The sequence below is a fragment of the Ziziphus jujuba genome, chromosome 6 (genome assembly GCF_031755915.1).
Source record: "Ziziphus jujuba cultivar Dongzao chromosome 6, ASM3175591v1".
In the NCBI taxonomy this organism is placed as follows: Eukaryota; Viridiplantae; Streptophyta; class Magnoliopsida; order Rosales; family Rhamnaceae; genus Ziziphus; species Ziziphus jujuba.
The window spans coordinates 10,730,413-10,747,865 of NC_083384.1; the positions used below are offsets into that span (position 1 = coordinate 10,730,413).

The 17,453-nt window shown below is 35.2% G+C and overlaps 3 protein-coding genes and 1 non-coding gene across 5 annotated transcripts; 1 reads left to right on the forward strand and 3 right to left on the reverse strand.

Annotated features, from left to right (window-relative positions):
• Window positions 1-232: 232 nt before the first annotated feature.
• Window positions 233-4,578, forward strand: LOC107430895 (transcription factor bHLH140). The gene is made up of 6 exons (XM_016041769.4): window positions 233-553; window positions 665-786; window positions 1,345-2,291; window positions 3,007-3,667; window positions 3,745-3,915; window positions 4,050-4,578. The coding sequence occupies exons 1-6, from the start codon at window positions 511-513 to the stop codon at window positions 4,386-4,388; spliced, it is 2,283 nt and encodes a 760-aa protein (XP_015897255.1). The 5' UTR covers window positions 233-510; the 3' UTR covers window positions 4,389-4,578.
• A 1,356-nt stretch (window positions 4,579-5,934) lies between these two features.
• On the reverse strand, window positions 5,935-8,678 carry LOC107430892 (pyruvate decarboxylase 2). The gene is made up of 6 exons (XM_016041767.4): window positions 7,963-8,678; window positions 7,673-7,836; window positions 6,918-7,568; window positions 6,712-6,829; window positions 6,376-6,564; window positions 5,935-6,271 (listed from the first exon to the last, which is right to left on the reverse strand). The coding sequence occupies exons 1-6, from the start codon at window positions 8,485-8,487 to the stop codon at window positions 6,101-6,103; spliced, it is 1,818 nt and encodes a 605-aa protein (XP_015897253.1). The 5' UTR covers window positions 8,488-8,678; the 3' UTR covers window positions 5,935-6,100.
• Window positions 8,679-12,880: 4,202 nt separating this feature from the next.
• On the reverse strand, window positions 12,881-15,699 carry LOC107430871 (large ribosomal subunit protein eL32z). 2 transcript variants are annotated; one of them, XM_016041742.3, is made up of 4 exons: window positions 15,460-15,699; window positions 15,188-15,288; window positions 13,239-13,420; window positions 12,881-13,141 (listed from the first exon to the last, which is right to left on the reverse strand). In XM_016041742.3, exons 2-4 carry the CDS (start codon window positions 15,275-15,277, stop codon window positions 13,012-13,014), a joined length of 402 nt encoding a protein of 133 aa, XP_015897228.1. In that variant the 5' UTR covers window positions 15,278-15,288; window positions 15,460-15,699; the 3' UTR covers window positions 12,881-13,011. The 2 variants fall into 2 exon arrangements, with proteins under 2 accessions (XP_015897228.1, XP_048320466.1); XM_048464509.1 differs by lacking the exon at window positions 15,460-15,699 and adding an exon at window positions 14,209-14,370 and having other exon boundaries at window positions 15,188-15,294.
• On the reverse strand, window positions 13,736-13,819 carry LOC112493480 (small nucleolar RNA Z196/R39/R59 family). The gene has a single exon (XR_003057962.1). It is a non-coding gene; the product is annotated as a small nucleolar RNA Z196/R39/R59 family (small nucleolar RNA).
• Window positions 15,700-17,453: the final 1,754 nt, after the last annotated feature.

The window sequence follows — 17,453 nt, forward strand, 5'->3', positions numbered from 1 at the left end:
TTAATAATATTTAATTTTATAAAATGGTTATTCTATTGCTATTTATATTCTATATATTCAAGAACTTAAAAAAAATTTAAAATATTAAATTTATATCATTAAATTACATAAATTTAAAAATCAAATTATTTATCAAATTTATCTATTAAATTCATTTGTAAAAGAAACCGACCCTTCTCACATGATTTTTTTATATTAAAAAATTGATAAATAATTTAGTGACTAATTTTATCGTGTTAAATTAGCTCGTACGTATGAAGTTCTAGATTTGAAACACGCTACCAACCTTTTTCAGATTAGCAATTTGTTATGAAAAAAATTTGTATAGGCCAAGGACATCGCTAAGCTTGTAAGCAAACACGACGCCGCTGGACTATTCTCTGTTTGTTTACCACACCAAGTTACGACAAAGATTAAGCACCGTAATTGCATCGATAATCGAAGGCAAAGCAAACCGCAAACCGCAAACCGCGAACTACACTCTCGAAAGTGAAAGAGTCTCCTGAAAGCATGTCAGAATCTATGGAGATCGACGACGCTTCCAAACCCCAAGGTATTGCACTTTTGATTCGTCGTCGTTTTGCCCTTTGAGGATTCCTTTTGTTTCATCGTCGTCGTTTGACCCAAAAAATTTTTAACACTTGCCAAAATTTTATTTTGGAAGGCGAAGAACAGAAGGGGAAGCCTATTGTGGTCATTTTGGTCGGCGCACCGGGTAGTGGCAAATCCACTTTCTGCGAGCAAGTCATCAGCTTATCTACCCGTCCATGGGTTCGCGTTTGCCAGGTTTTCTATTCCTCTAGTTTTTGTCTGATGGGTGTTTGATTATATGCTTCACTGGGGATTTCTTTTTCAATGGATTACCAATAAGGAAAGGAACCATGTAGAAAAAAGGCTATGATCTTATTTTGTGTCAGTAGAGGCGGGACCTCTAGTATAACATATTAAATTAATGTGAAATTTCACTCTATTTATCTATGCATAATGTATCATCAAAAGAAACAATTTGTAAAGCAACTAAGACTTTCTACTAAAAAAAAACCATTTAAAGGATAATATTTTGTTTATAAAACTAGAAAACAAATATTAAGTACATAGCCAGACAAGGATCAAATTGCTTGTTATGTTACATTTTTTTTTTCACTGGTTCAATGATTGTGGCTTTCTAACTATGCTTACTTTCAGCCTACTGTTAAATGGTCAGTCATCGGTGATAATAACTTATTGCTTGTAGTTTATGATATTAAATTCAGGAAGAAATTAGCTGTGTTTAAGTCGCTTGTTTTGATTACTTTGGAATACATTTCCTTATTTGGTTAGATTCTACTTTGTTTTGCTTTGCAGGATACCATTGGGAATGGTAAAGCTGGAACCAAAGCTCAGTGTCTACAGAGTGCAAGCAGTGCTTTGGCAGACGGCAAAAGTGTGTTCATCGACAGATGCAATTTAGATAGGGCACAGCGTGCGGAGTTTGTGAAGCTTGGTAATTCCCAAGTAGATGTTCATGCTGTGGTGCTTGATCTCCCTGCAAAGCTTTGTATATCTAGATCTGTTAAACGAAGTGGCCATGAGGGAAACTTGCAGGGTGGAAAAGCCGCCGCAGTTGTGAATAGGATGCTACAAAATAAAGAATTGCCTAAATTGAGTGAAGGGTTTGCTAGAATAACATTTTGCCATAATGAAAGTGATGTTCAAGGTGCTCTTAATACATACAGTGCACTTGGTCCATTAGATACTCTCCCTCAAGGTGCTTTTGGACAGAAGAATCCGGATGCTAAAGTTCAAGTTGGTATAACGAAGTTCTTTAAGAAAACAGAGAGTCCTGCTAATGTTGGACCTGCTACAACTAATATTCAGGAGTCTGCTTCTTCAAAAATTGCTGAGGAAAAGGACCCCCACTTGAAAGGACCAGTTTCATTCTCAGCTAACACTGGTGAGAAGTTAACTGAAGATGAAGACCCAGTGATGGGCTCTGTTGGACTTGATGTTTCTATGAATGATGCTCCTACGCTGGCCTTCCCATCTATTTCAACATCAGATTTCAAGTTCAACCACGAGAAGGCATCTGACATTATTGTTGAGAAAGCTGAGGAATTTGTGAACAAGATTAAAAATGCTCGGCTTGTTTTAGTGGATTTGACGCATAGATCAAAAATTTTATCTTTAGTTAAGGCTAAAGCTACAAAGAAAAACATAGACTCCAATAGGTTCTTTACATTTGTGGGAGATATTACTCAACTTTATTCACAAGGAGGTTTACGCTGCAATGTAATAGCTAATGTTGCTAATTGGTAAGATGTATGGTTTCATGTGTTTAATTTAGATGCAGAGATTCTAATTAGTTATTTGTCCACAAGGTTGAAAACTTGAAATGATTGAACTAGAAAATTACGTTCTAAACAGTGTTTCATATGTTTAAAATATCTGGGGGATTTGAACCTAATGATGTGAAATTCTTAATCTCTGTCAAGGATGCTGTGGGTTAGGTCTATCTACAGAGATAGATAAAAGGTCATTAAATCTAGGAGGAACTTTGTGATGGGTTTATAGGGTTGTTCATTTGCTTGCATTAGTTATAATGTTGTTTAGGTATCTATTTCTTTGATAAAGCTCATTAGGGTGTCTTTAACATTCTTGGGCATGACTATGTAGGTACTGTATCTTCTAGAAATGTTGTAATCTAATTTTTTTTCCTGGGTCTTGACCCCTAGTTTTGAAAAGGTAAAAAAATAAAAAAAAATGTTTTGTTCTAAGCTGTCATGAAGGTTCTCTACCTTCTCTAGTGCATTTTTGTCACATTGGACAATCTAGTCTAGAATACTTTTGGTTTGATTCATTCCTTTAACTGTTTAATTGAGAAAGCCAAATGTGTTGATTACTTCTTGCTGTGTAAGTTGGATATGTTCTTTTGCACTATAATTTCACTTAAGAAAAATTAATGCAATCAGCTGTTTTTATACAATATTTGCCTGTCAGGAAGATCAAATGAAAGATATTTCGGTGCAGGCGACTGAAACCTGGAGGTGGAGGTGTTAATGCTGCAATCTTCAGTGCTGCGGGTCCAGCCCTGGATGTTGCAACTAAAGCACGAGCTAAATCTCTTCTTCCTGGGAACTCGCTGGTTGTTCCAGTCCCTTCAACTTCTCCCTTGTTTTCTAGGGAAGGGGTAACACATGTCATACATGTTCTAGGACCCAACATGAACCCAGAAAGACCAAACTGTCTCAACAATGACTATGGTACAGGTTGCAAAATTCTCCGTGAGGCTTATACGTCCCTCTTTGAAAGTTTTGCATCAATAATAAAGAGTCAAGCAAAGTTACCTAAGGGAACCATAGAAATTCCTGGTTTTAAGCAGTCAGAGGTTCAGGATCACTCAGATAGTGCCCCTAGAAATAGTGAGCAGAAGATTAAGAGAGAAAACTTTCATGAATCTGCTAGGAGCAAAAAGTGCAAGGGATCCCAGGCTGAAGTTGGAAGCGATATTTCTGATTCTAGTGCTGCAAAGGTAAACCTGAGCAACGAAAAGTTTGATGGAAGCACAAAGAAAGCATGGGGATCATGGGCTCAGGCTCTTTACCATATTGCCATGCATCCAGAGAAGCATAAGGATGATGTGCTAGAGATATCAGATGATATTGTTGTGCTAAATGATCTATATCCGAAGGTAAATTTGACCCATCATATTTTTCTGTCCTCTGCTTTCTATGGTTAAGCTGAATTAAGAAATTTGGAATTTCACAGGGACGAAGGCATCTTCTAGTATTGGCACGCCATCAAGGTTTGGATCGCCTAGCAGACGTACGTAATGAGCACCTTCATTTATTAAAGACGATGCATGCTGTTGGTCTGAAATGGGCTGAGAAGTTCTTGCAGGAAGATGCATCATTGGTATTCCGTCTTGGTTATCACCCGGTATGGACAATATTTTATTTAAGAGCTCTTTGGTATTTTTTAATTTCTGTTTTTGGGTTGAGTTTCAGTATTCAAGATGATCAGAAACACCAAATTATATTAAATTTATGCTGTATTATAATTGTTTAATGCAGGACCCATCCATGAGACAATTGCACCTTCATGTCATCAGCCAAGATTTTGACTCAAAACATTTGAAGCATAAGAAACACTGGAACTCATTTAACACTGCTTTCTTCCTCGACTCTGTGGATCTAATAGAGGAAGTAAGTAGCCAAGGAAAAGCAATATTAAAAAATGATGAAAACCTGCTATCTATGGAGTTGCGATGCCACCGATGTAGAAGTGCTCACCCCACCATACCCAGGTTAAAATCACACATTGGCAATTGTGAAGCCCCATTTCCTGCCAACTTACTTCAGAATGGCCGTTTGGTATGTGCTCCTAGTAATGCGGCTGCCGTTGATTCATAGGTGAGAGATCAAATATCACCAAAAGATGCTCATGTTCAGTTTGGAGTCTCACTGATGGCGGCAGAAGGTTTTTGATGGCCCCACTGGGGTTTAACAATGTTTATTTAGCAAGTTTTACTATTTTTCATAGATTTTATATTTCATGATGGAGCTATGGTGATCAGGCGCTTATTTTACTAGATGTTTTTCATATTGGATATACACTTTTTTCATTTAGGATACACGAGTAGTTGATGGCGCTTGATGAGATTCTATAATGGGGCAGGTATGAGCGCGAACTTGGACTTGCACTTTGCATTAGTCCTACCCCTAAAATTCGATAGGAGACTAAGTTTTTTTTTTTTTTTTTTTTTGGGGGGGGGGGGGGGGGGGGGGGGGGGGGGGTGGGGTTGTTGGGGGAACAAATAGGAGACTTTAAGTTACCGAACGGATAAAACTCGGATCATTATCCCTGCCCGCATGTTATATTTGTATATAACATTATTATACACTATAAAAATATTATTTTAATATAAAATAAATATAATATATATTATGTACAAATCATGTGAATTTTGTACCAAAAAGAAATATAAAATTAGGACAACAATGAAGAAATAGAACCCCTTTCTCCGTGGTTTTTTCCGTCGTTTATTTGCAATTGGGAATAGAGTTAGAGAGGGAAAAGTTAGGGTTTACATGAACCCCACTTTTTTTCTTCTTTTTCTGTTTTTGGGTAAATATATGAACCCACCTCCTAGGTATAAACAATTGGTGGAATGCAATAAATTATTAATGACTCAAAAATCAAAATGGACCCTGGGAGAAAAAGGTAATTATTGTCAACGTGTTGGTTTCCTAGTTGAATTGACAAGGGAGATTCCAATTACATAGGGGGTTAGCTGAATTTTTTTTTTTTTTTTTTTTTTGTTTGGGGTTAGCTGAAATTTTTTTTTTTTTTTCTTTTTTCCAAGGAAGGGGCAAATTGATTAGGGTGACCGATATTTGGACAAATTTCATGACAAAGGCTGGTAATGGATCAATGCCGTAGGATAGGATTACTGTTCCTGTGGTGATTGATTTCCAATAACAAAAACAATTAAGTCAACCCTGGTTTATCAGATTTTAATGGTGTTCGAGTCCAAATTTAAAATAAAAAGGTTAAATCTTTCAACGTAAAGAAAAGAATAACCCATTGATACTTTTGGATTCCTAGACTGCTTGGACGATTTAATCACCATATCTGCGAACAAAGAAGTCACATCCTGTTAACGCTGTACAGATCCACCTTTGACCTGGTTAGGAGTATAATTTAACTCAAGATTTTCCATGAACCAGGCAAGTACCCTTCAAAGCTCAATGACAGATAAGTCGCGGCTTTGCGGGTCTTCGTCAAAATTCCACGAAAAATATCAGGAAAAAAGTAGGATAAATTGTGTTGGACATGTGAATGTCATTCTCATTTCCACTGTTCTTTTATCTCAAACGTGTTCAGTTCCTCATTTTGCTTTTACCCGAATGTGTCCAATTCAGAGCAATTTCATCGATTGAAGATTGAAAATAGAAATGCCACTAAAAGAAGATTTTATATAACATGCATAAAGAATGTATATGAAAACCAGGAATAAAATATATTTCGCAAACCATTCAACAAAATAGACAACTCTCAATTAGAAATGCGCTTAAATCTTAAAGCAGCACGAAGAAATGTGGGTGACTATTTTTGAAAATGTCTACTGAGGATTGGGTGGGCGGCTATTAGCAGCAGAGACCCTCGAGCCCCATTCAAGCAGCTCTTTGCTGGTATCATCCTTGTGAACAATCACCTCAATGAAACACAATGAATCTTTCTTAGGTCCTGTTGCTGTTGCTATGGCTTCGATCAGTTGCTCCTCGGTACGGACCTGCATTGAAAAATTCATTCCAAGATCAGCATTACTTATACTACCATTTCAAGCAACAACGGAAACGGAAAAAAAAAAAAAAAGTGTCAAAACGGGTGACTGACCTTAGTTGTCCAGCATTTTCCTTCTCCATTATGAATGGCATCGACCAGGCCAGTGTAGTTCCAGTTCTTGATCACGTTGTAAGGCCCATCATGGATCTCCACTTCAATGGTGTATCCCCCATTGTTTATCAGGAAAATGATGGTCCTCTGTCCACACGTCAGCATGGTTGAAATATCTTGAGCAGTCACCTATCAAGCATTCAACAAGTAATGCATAAAAAATTATTAAATGGAAAAAAGTTGAGAAGCTTTAGTACTATATAGGCTTCAACCCATATTTTAGTCAGAAAATAAGACTTTGGAAAACAAATAAGCATCATCATTTGCAACTTATACCTGGAAGCTTCCATCTCCAATAAAAGCAAGAACTCGTTTCTCAGGGACAGCCTGAGCATACCCAAGAGTTGCTCCAACCGACCAACCGATCGACCCGTATTGCATTTGGAATTCATAGCTGCAAAACCCATTTTCAATAATTAATTAAAGATCATATATTCAACATTGAAAAAAGATTCAAACACCATAACCTTGCCATTACTTACCCACAACCCTGTGGCAATTTGAGCTTCTGGCAGTTAAACCATGAGTCCCCTGTTTCAGCAATCACAGCAGTTTCACTTGAAAGCATATTCTGAATATGTTGAAAGAGAACATTAACCCTCAAAGGCTCATTAGGTGCAGCCTTGAGAGGATGTCCATCTGGGACAAAGATCCTATGGTAGTTTTCATAAGCAGTGTTATTATGTTTGAGCCTCTTTGCAAGTGCTTTCAGGAAATCCTTCATCAGAATGCAACCAAACGTTGGACCATTGGCAATTGTCACACGGTCAGGCTGCAAGATGATCGCTTTTTCTTTCTTCAGAAGCAATGAATACCCAACAGAGCTATAGTCATTGAAAATGGGCCCAGCAAACAGATATGCATCGGCCGATTCCACGATCTCTGCACAGAAGGCAGTGCTCACAGCACCCCAGTAAGTTCCAATGAAATGCGGGTGGTGCTCTGGCACGAGCCCTTTCGCCGATGGCATCACGGAGACCGGGTAGCCACAGGCATTGGCTAGTTCCACAAAAGCATCAGTGGCATGGGCAACTCGCAGTTTAGGACCACCTACCATGACTGGCTTCACTGCCTTGTTCAAGAACTCTGCTGTGGCCTCCACTGCTGCTTCTAATCCCATGTGATTACTCAATCTGTATATCAAAACAAAAAGAAATAAATTCGTTTCCATAGTATAAATGTCAGAATCTGGAAATTGTTCGATAAAGGGGTGATCAAAAAAGCTTGAAGATCTTACTTGGGAGACAGAACAAATGGAACTGGCTCTCGGCTGAAAGTCGGATGAGGAATTCCAGCCAAGTTACAGCTTATGCTGATATATACAGGCTTGCTTTCCTTCAAAGATGTTGAAATGGCCGTATCGATCAATTCATGTGCATCTTCCAGATTATTCACCACAGCCTAATAACACACCAAAAACCCCATGTCAAAAAACTAGAAAATTTGAAAAACCCAAGTCGAAATTTCAAGTTAAAAATGCATAAAAGCCATAAAACTCAAGAACCCAATTGGGAAAAAAATACAAACCTGAAAGCATGTGACAGTTTGAAAGCACCTAAGCTCCTGGCTAAAATCAGGTAATCCAATTGTATGATGGAGGATTCTGTTAGTTCCATAGTCGTTGGAGTTTGGACCACCAACGATGCAAATCAAAGGCAAGTTCTCACTGTACGCACCAGCGATGGCATTGAGAACACTAAGCCCGCCGACGGTGAACGTGACGACACAAGCACCGACGCCACGTGACCTCGCGTAGCCATCAGCAGCATACCCGGCATTAAGCTCGTTACAGCAGCCAATATTATTAAGCCCCGGCTCGGCGATGAGGTGGTCAAGGAGGGTCAAGTTGAAGTCACCGGGAACGGTGAACACATCGGTGACGCCGATTTGAACAAGCCGGCGAGCGAGGTGACGACCCAGAGTTGCGTCGGATGAGTTGATCACGGAGGAAGGGACCGAGTTCTGGATGGTAGTCACAAAGTCATTTGGAAGACAACCCACATCGTTGTTTGCAGGCTTGCACGCGTCGAGCGCTCCAATCTTGGTGTCCATGGAATCTGGACTGAAAGATCAGTGGAGGACAAAATACACAGTGGAAAAGAGAGAGCTGAAAGTGAAAAGAAAATGGTGGTCTTTATTTTTTCTGGGTTTTTGTTTTTCTTTTTTTTCTTTTGTTTTTGACTGAGAGGGCTTTTGAGGTCTATTTTGGTTTGATTTGGGTTTTCTTCGGTGCTTGTGAGATTTTTATAGTGTGTGTGATCGCTGGAAGACGATTCTAGGGGCGGTTTTGCCAAAATGCATTTTTGCAAAAGGCGGTGGGCTTCCATGGATTCTCGTACAAGTGGTTTTGTATTTATCAAATCGAATTCAAAAGGTAAGTTTGGGCAACTATAATATTTTAAAAGGTCCACGCGCCTTTGAAAACCACCACTCCTGCTTTCCAAATCAATCATTAGGAGATTCTAATTCCTTGTTAGAGTTTTATATCAAAATATTTTTATATAGACCAAAATAAAGATACTGAAATTAATAGTTTTTTATATATTTTCGAAAAAATATTAATTTTCAATGTCTCTGTGTTGATCTATAAGAAAATTGAGCTAACTTTCAAACTAGGATTTGGGTTTCTAAACATGAAAGTTTTCATTTGATGCACTACTTTGAATTGTCTATATATTATAGTGAAAAAAAAAAAAAGTTATTTCATATCAAAATGATTTGTCTTGGTTGTTAATATGAATAATTGGCATTTGAATAGTGAAGAATTTAGAAATAAATAAATAAGTAACTCATTTTTCATATCCATGCTGAATGAATTTCATTTATTTTCCTTTGTTTTTAATGAATATTTTATAATTGGCATTTCTCTCGTGAAGAATATAGGAGAAAAAAAAAATAAGTAACTTATTTTTCATATCCATGATAAATGGATTTTATTTATTTTATCTTTTCTTAATGAATATTTTATAGTTGGCATTTGAATCGTGAAGAATTTAGGGGGAAAAAAAAAAGCAACTCATTTTTCATATCCATGCTAAATGGATTTTATTTATTTTCTCTTTTTCTCCATGAATATTTTATAATTAGCATTTGAATCGTGAAGACTTTTTTATTTTTATTATTATTATTATAATTATTTTTTACTCATTTTTCATATCCATGCTAAATGAATTTTATTTATTTTCTCTTTTTTTTAATGAATATTTTATTCATTTTCTCACTTACATATAAAGCAATGGGGTCTGGATGGTAGATTGATAGGTAATGGTTTTATCAATTTATGGTAATAATGCTAACCAAGAATTTAGGGTGAATGTTTGTGTCATTGGACGAGAAAAATTTTGATTAATTTAGGAAAAAAAAAAAAAACAAAACCAAAAAAAGGAAATAGAAATATAAATATTCATAACTACTCATTTATGAGATTTAGCACACCTACTGAAATTTGAATAGTTGGAAGTAAAAAATCAAATTGGGATCTAATTCCTTGATCATGTTTTTTTTTTCCTTGACCTTGAAGAAAACGATAGTCAAATTATGTAATATTACCCCCTAAAAAAGGAAAGAGAATGATCAAATGGTACACAACTACAGCGTCTCTTTGCTGTAATGGGCTTTCCACTTGGACCCGCTAGTTGGAATTTAAAAAAATTCGGGTTCTGGACCTACCCGTTTTCCATGATCCCCACACGCAGCAATTAACAAGTGCTCAACAGCGTGATTTAGGCGCGTGGTCTGATATTTCAAAATCGGCGAGAAAATAAAATTATAATAATGAATTTAATCGGAATATGCCGACTCGTACATTTTTTGTCGGGCGAAAAACCGTGAGCAAAACGCTTTTTTTACGGTTAGTGAATTCGCTGGTTTAGGAATATATCCAAAAACCGGGAGAGTCGCTGGTAATTAGAAAAATAAATAAATAAAAACAAACTAAATAGAAATTAATTTAAAAGTAAAAATCAATGGGAAGGGAACGGCCAGGTGGCTGACAGGAGCACGTGGCTATATTCCACGTAGTGTGTTTCATTTGGCGAAATACTCGGCGCGATAGAATGAGTCGTGATCGGGACACGTGTCGTTATTGTATAGGATTCCACCACGATCCAATGCCAGACATTGTAAGTGGTAAAACACTGTCGTTTTGTATGTCTGGACGACCTCACACCTTCTCATGTGGCAGACCAGCATTCACTTTTTTCTTTTGTTTGTCTTTCTTTCTTTATTTTACTTGCTTTCCGTCAATAAGAACGAAATGGACTTTTCTCATGTGTATTAAAAGAGTGAATACATCCTGGAATACCAGAATTTCACTCCAATAGAACATATTTGCATAATTTCATTGTCTTCACTATTCCAGCTATGGTGATAAACTTCAAAGTAGTAATCTTTAATTTTAAATTTTCTATTAAATGGATTGAATACCAACCCATGTGACCAGCTAAAAAAAAATGCATTGTTTTTCTTTTAGATTAAAAAGAAAACCCAATGAATTCTAGAAGTTTCTTACAGAAATGGCCTTTGTTGTTAACTATTATTATCACAGTCTCTGTGTTTCACATATGCTTTCATTTTTATTTTTCCACAATTCCATTCCAAGTAACTTTTTTGCTGAAATATTATTAATTTATTTGTCTTTAAAAAAAAAAAATTATGCATGCTTAGATTATTCTAATTTCTTAGAATAAAAGATAACTCGATTAATTATCATGATTTCAAGAAAAACCAATGATCCATATATAATAATTCACCCAAAAACAAAAAATTGATCCGTACAAAATAAAAAAAAGGTGGTGTGCCTGATAAAAAAGTTCGGTAGTCAAAATGGTGAATGAGAACGAAACTTAATAGCTGATGACATATTTTGGTTGGATATTTTCAGTAGCATGATGCTTCGTCGTGTGTACGTGGCGTCACTTTTGCCGTTTATTACCAGTCACATAGTCTCACTCCCCCACCGGACACGTCATGTCAAGAAAAAGAGAGACCACATGGTCATCTGCTCTGAATTTACTTCGTGGACAAATTGTTAGGCTGTGAACGTGGCGTATTAAGTTATAGTTACGTGTGGTCTCGTATTTATATGGAATTAAATTAATTCAAATTTAATTTATTAAATTTTTATATAAAAATAAATAAATTTAAATTTATTTAATAAATTATCGTGTGGTTTCTCATTTTAATTTATTAAGCATAAATATAAATTTTAAATTTTAAATTTTAATTAATTTTGAAATAATAAAATAATATTTTAAAAAAATTATAAAATTTTTTTATTTATTTTTAGATTTTTTAAAAATTAAACTAAATAAGAACAAATTAGTACATATTTAATAATAAATTAAATAATTTTAATATTATAAAATATATGTAATTATCAAAATATTTTTTTTAATGGATCTAATAGATTTATCATATTTTATCTGTTAAAATTTATTAATTTATTGCATTTTATTAGATGATACTGATATAAATCCGATACGATATCGTCAATCCAAACACATAAATTATCATATAGATTCGTATCGTATTATCGTATCATATAAGATTTTATCAACCTACAAATTGTGGACCGCAAACAAGGCATTCTACCGTACGAATAACATCACCGTCATGAAATAATCCAAAAAGACTAATCAAATATTCTCCTCGGGGTTGAACCGAGGAGCTGGCACAAAATTTAACTAATCCCTGAAACTTAGGGTCCTAAATTTGGTCTACATGCCACGAAGCTTTAGATTACATGTAAATAATGACAATTACCAAATCCCCGTAAATTTAGGGTCGTAAATTTGGTCCACAGGCCACGGAGCTTTAGACTACATGTCAACGCCACTTTGCTTTCTTCGGATGCAATTTGTTCTTTTCTGAGAAGATTTTGGGCCAAGATGGAAAAATAGGCTGGTCATGAAGCTGTATGATATATATGTCCCTTTTAGCATCAAGGAATTTAAGTGCATTACTCTCAGCAAAATTTTTGCTTCAATAAAAATGCTTTTACATGGCCAAGAATAAAATAACGAGATTGATTTGAGAATCAAGGAAGTGAGTTTTGATGGCTTAGTTCTCTCAACTTAAGTTTCACTTCCTTTATTAACCCCAAGATATGACTTCTTGTAGAGTAATAGAAAACTGAGTCTTTCTCATCAAATCAAGGAAGTGAGTTTTGATGGCTTAGTTCTCTCAACTTAATTTCCACTTCCTTTATTAACCCCAAGATATGACCTCTTGTAGTGTAATAGAAAACTGGGTCTTTCTCATCAAAGTAGGAAAAATATTTCTAGTACTCCCTGGAGCATGTGGAAGCATGTGTATATGCTCTCGCCTCTAATACAGAGATGGGGCCCACACAGAGGCGAGAGCACGTAGTCTGGGAGAACTATAGTTTTCTTCCAACGCAGGAACACATTTATTGGAAACAATGACCCAATATAAAACCCAGTGCTGACAAAATAATAACAAAAATCAAATTCATGATTGTGAAGATAAAAGTGAAATGTTACTACATCTCTTCGAAACGCCAAAAATAATTGTTCAGGCTCACCACAAAAACATGACAATCTGAGATAATGAAACTTATTCATCCTCTTGGCTACGCAACCTAGCAAGCTTGTTGGTAACAACAACATCAAGCTGGGAAGCTCTCTCCACAATCTCCTTCCTCTTTCTTGTGGACACATTGTGTGCAATCTCAGCACAGTATGTCCTGATTTTCCACAAAAAGGAATCAAGTTAATAAACAAGCCAAAACTAACAAATTGGCAATCGATAAAATCTAAAACAGGGGATGATTTTCAATGGACCTGTTATGCATCATCAGTAGCTCCAGCTCCTTGACATTGTGCACTACGAATTTCTTGAACCCATTAGGAAGATGGTGGCGAGTTTTCTTGTCGGAACCATACCCAATATTGGGCATCAAAGTGCATCCTTTGAACTTTCTTCTCACACGAGAATCAATACCCTTGGGTCTGCGCCAGTTTGTCTGTCAAACAGAAATTCCATTTCTTTTAATTAAAAAAAGTCCAAACTGCCTGGGAACCAAAGAGAGGGGCCCAAGAATTATAAATACCAAAACATGAAAATCATGTATGCAGGGAAATAGTAACAGAAAACCTACACAACAAAGCTCACTGTGTCGCAAAACCAGTGTAAGATGATTAATCTATGCCCTTTAAACGAAATGCCCAGATACAAAATGAATAAAGTCTGGATACCATGGGCAATTAACTAACTTAAGTTGTAAACAACCAAGATCTGAGAAAACAAGAATTAGTTGAAAAAAAACTCAAAATATAATTGCAACTTCAGTTGAAAGATGGTGATAATAAAAACAGTAATCACAGGGTGATCAGAAATGATAGCACTTGCATCATAGATTGCAGAAAAACAAATGACAAAAATACAACAATTATAAAAGAACGAACTTATAAGAAAGTAACTGAATCTAAATATGCAACAGAGAATCAGACGGTAGTGCGAGTTAATTTCATCATTCAAGAGCATAACTAATGGGTAGATATCCTCATATCCTATTGCATATATTATGAAATGGTGAAAAAAGAAATTAAAAACACAAACAGAGAACCCTCCATTACATGTAATGGATTCATATAAACGTGGTCAAGTGGGATCCTGAAAGGTAAGTCAATAAATGTTACAGCCAAGTGAATCAGTCGAAATGAACAAATTCTCTTGAAAATCATTTACAACAGCATAAAGAAAACATTTCCTCAAAAAGTAAACAGGATCGGATAAAATGTCAATCACCACCTTGCACCAACAGTTGGAGCAATTTTTCGGTACGCCAGGAGTACCATGCTCCCAAGACACAACATGTGAAGCCAACATAATAAGAAACCCACATGTTTGAATCTTGAGAGTAACGATACTTCAGAAGTACTAGATTTTTTTCTCCAACATCTGCAAGCAAGACTGGAGCGACAAAAATTATCATACCATCGTAAGGCAAACTAAAAACTATATTAACAAGTAGAAATTAACAATGAATGAAGAGGAAAAACAATCATCCAACAGAAAATTTACCAAAAAGAGAAAATTCAAGAAAAAATTTAAAAAAATAATAATAATTTTGCTTCTCTAGCTCAAATCTCTCAGTGCGAAAGGAACCATCTTAGACCCCTAACCCATCTAATGGTTCACCCATTCTTACTAATATGACAATCCTAAACGGCAAGAATTACAAGCAGAACCAAAATATTAAAAGGAAAATAAATAAATAAATAAATAAATTTCGCAGGCCAGGCCAATATACATAAACAAGTGACAAGGAGAAGGGGATCATAGTTTCACATAAACAACCAAAGTTGCAAGAGTTTCAATAAGCAAGAACAAACTAAATGTAATGAGCCAAGAAATTGAATCTACTGTGTTGGAAAACCTGCATTACGATATTTCTACGCTCTTCTAGGTTAGGAAATCATATACCTAGGTGGCATGAACACAACTAATTTTACAACTAAAACAAAGAAAGATCTAAGACAATAAATAAATAAACAGTGTACTTAAATCAATCTATAGATGGAAGCTCAGATGAAAGATTGAGATAATACAAAATAAAAAAATAAAATAAAAATCAAGGGTATATCAGAAATGATAGCACTAGAATCATAGATTGCAGAAAAACCAAAGCAGCAAAAGCAAAACAATTGTTAAAAAACAAGGATATTAAGAAAGTAATTTAAAATTAAATATGAAACAGAAATCAGATGGAGCATATATATAAACATACCTTCACAGAGATCTTGCGGTCACTCTGTGGCCTCTTGAACTGCTTGACCCGCTTCTTCACGATCTTCTTCGTCAGCAATGGTACGGCCATTTTTCACTTACCTTTTTTTTTTTTTTTTTTAAAAAAATTTCAAATATTAAAGGAGAAAAAATAAAATGTAATTAGCAATAATCAAAGAAATAATCCGAAGCCACTAGACCCGGAACCAACTGGAAAATTTTGCGACAGACGGAAAAATTGTGATAGAGATTACAGAGAGGCGGATCGCTCACCTTTTGCTTCGCCGCCGAGGCCTTGGTCTGCAGTTTAGGGTTTTGGGCTCTCCGTGGTTTTAACACTCATGGCTATCAATATAGCACATGCTTTTTTTTTTTTTTAAGGCGAAAAATACACTCTTTTTCTTTATCTTTTTATGAGGCAAGCCAAAAAAAATACACTCTTTTTTTTTTGGTTTTTTGGAACAAAAGCCAAAAAATAAACTTATGCGCTAGCTTTTTTTTCTTTTTTCCATTCCCCCCCCCCCCCCCCCCCCCTCCTCCTCTTTTTTTGCTGTCAATATGGCCTTAATTTGGAGTGGAATTTTTTTGAAAGCTATTTCTTTTCTTGAGAATTGTGCGAGTAGAATTTGCTAGCTTTTTTTTCTTTTTTTTTTGAGTGGGATAGCTCTCTACTTTACTGGACTTGGAAGTTTTGGGTAGTCATTAATTGATAATCCTTTCATTTACTAAAGTTTTTTTCTTTTCAAGATATTAAAGTATTAATTTTATTTAAAATAGTTGTGTTTTAAATTTTTCTTTTTCAAAAAAAAGTCGGGTTTTACATAGGATCCATTAAAATCTTCCTTTTACACAACACATCAACAAGATGATCATCAATTATTATATTATATGTTGTTGGTGAGAAAATATATAGAATAAAAATGTTATTGGTGAGAAAATATATGGAATTAATTATTATGTATGTGGCTTTTGATAGCAATATTTTCTTGAATTCGTATGTCTTTTCACAATCGCATTATACTAGAAAATTTAATGCGTAAATTTTCCATCGGCTCCCAACTTCCTCTAAACTGAACTTTTTCTTATGCCAGTCTCGATGTTCCCCAAAAATCAAGTCGACACAAGCCCATCGTTCACCAATATATAGCCCCCTTTTCACATTCTGGTTTTTCCCATAAATAGCCATCTTACAACTCCATTTTAAAAAAATAGCAAATTTTTTTTTTAAAAAAAAAACTAGCCATCTTAGGACAAAAATATCCTTGATAAAATTGAAAATTACGCAAAAGGTTTTTTTTACACTCTTTCTTTTCTTCCTCTCCACAGCCGTTCGTGGGGGTGGGGTTTCTACAAAACTGTTCATGGGGTTTCTCTAAACTCTTTGCATCTCATCGCCTCTCACTCTCATTTTTTTGTATTTTCTCATATCTCAAACTAAAATCAGGTAAAAATTTTATCTTTTTTCTTATTAGATGAAAGTAAAGAAATATGTGTTTTTTTTGTTTTTTCTCTTTCTCTTTTTTCTTGTAAGTTTTATTAGTTTAGGGTTTTTTAAGCTTTTTATTTTATATGGGTATGCAAGAAATTGATTTATGAGATGTTATATGTGATTTTAAAGATACTTAGGTGGCATATGGTTTGAAAATGGGAGAAATTTTGTGTAAAACTGAAAAATCGCGAAAAACAGTAAAAACGGAGGAAATTTGGCGAAAAATATGAATTTCCGCCAATTTCCTCGAGTTTGTCAGTTTTCGCAAATTTCCGCCAAATTTCCGCCAGTTTTTCCGCCAGTAGGAAAAAGCTATATTTGGCCCAAAAAAAAAAACAGAATCAACTTTTTTAATACAGTTAATATGTTTGTTTAATATTATTCAAAATTTTATATATTTATTAATTTAGTTTAACGTTATTCATTTAATTTTGTAGTAAAATGGAAGATGATGACATTGTAATTGCGGTTTTATACAATGGAACATTGGTACAAAATGATAGTGGTGATTGGGAATATCGAAATGGTAAAAATGTAATGGTTTCCGTCGGCAAGAGATACACAAAATCAGAGTTAGAGGATGAGATTTTCAATTCTATTGAGATAGATCGAAATGAATATTTGCTAAAGCTAAAATGGATATATGGACGATGTGCAGAAAAGTTGGATCCTACAAAAATACGATGTGATGTGAAATGCTTCTTCAAGAAGTGAGGAATGGAGGGATGACAATGATGCGGCCTCCATTGTATGTTGAGGTGATTTTAAAAGTTGAACA

What these genes read in the sequence shown, in the direction of transcription:
- LOC107430895 (XM_016041769.4), top strand. Translation starts at nt 511, where the DNA reads ATGTCAGAATCTATGGAGATCGACGACGCTTCCAAACCCCAAG. An exon ending in ATAGCTAATGTTGCTAATTG is followed by an intron (nt 2,292 to 3,006) that starts GTAAGATGTATG and finishes ATTTCGGTGCAG; the next exon opens with GCGACTGAAACCTGGAGGTG. An exon ending in TCCGTCTTGGTTATCACCCG is followed by an intron (nt 3,916 to 4,049) that starts GTATGGACAATA and finishes TGTTTAATGCAG; the next exon opens with GACCCATCCATGAGACAATT.
- LOC107430892 (XM_016041767.4), bottom strand. Translation starts at nt 8,487, where the DNA reads ATGGACACCAAGATTGGAGCGCTCGACGCGTGCAAGCCTGCAAACAAC. An exon ending in CCATTTGTTCTGTCTCCCAA is followed by an intron (nt 7,569 to 7,672) that starts GTAAGATCTTCA and finishes TTTGATATACAG; the next exon opens with ATTGAGTAATCACATGGGAT. An exon ending in AAATTGCCACAGGGTTGTGG is followed by an intron (nt 6,830 to 6,917) that starts GTAAGTAATGGC and finishes TGGGTTTTGCAG; the next exon opens with CTATGAATTCCAAATGCAAT.
- LOC107430871 (XM_016041742.3), bottom strand. Translation starts at nt 15,277, where the DNA reads ATGGCCGTACCATTGCTGACGAAGAAGATCGTGAAGAAGCGGGTCAAG. An exon ending in ACCGCAAGATCTCTGTGAAG is followed by an intron (nt 13,421 to 15,187) that starts GTATGTTTATAT and finishes TCTGTTTGACAG; the next exon opens with ACAAACTGGCGCAGACCCAA. An exon ending in CTACTGATGATGCATAACAG is followed by an intron (nt 13,142 to 13,238) that starts GTCCATTGAAAA and finishes GTGGAAAATCAG; the next exon opens with GACATACTGTGCTGAGATTG.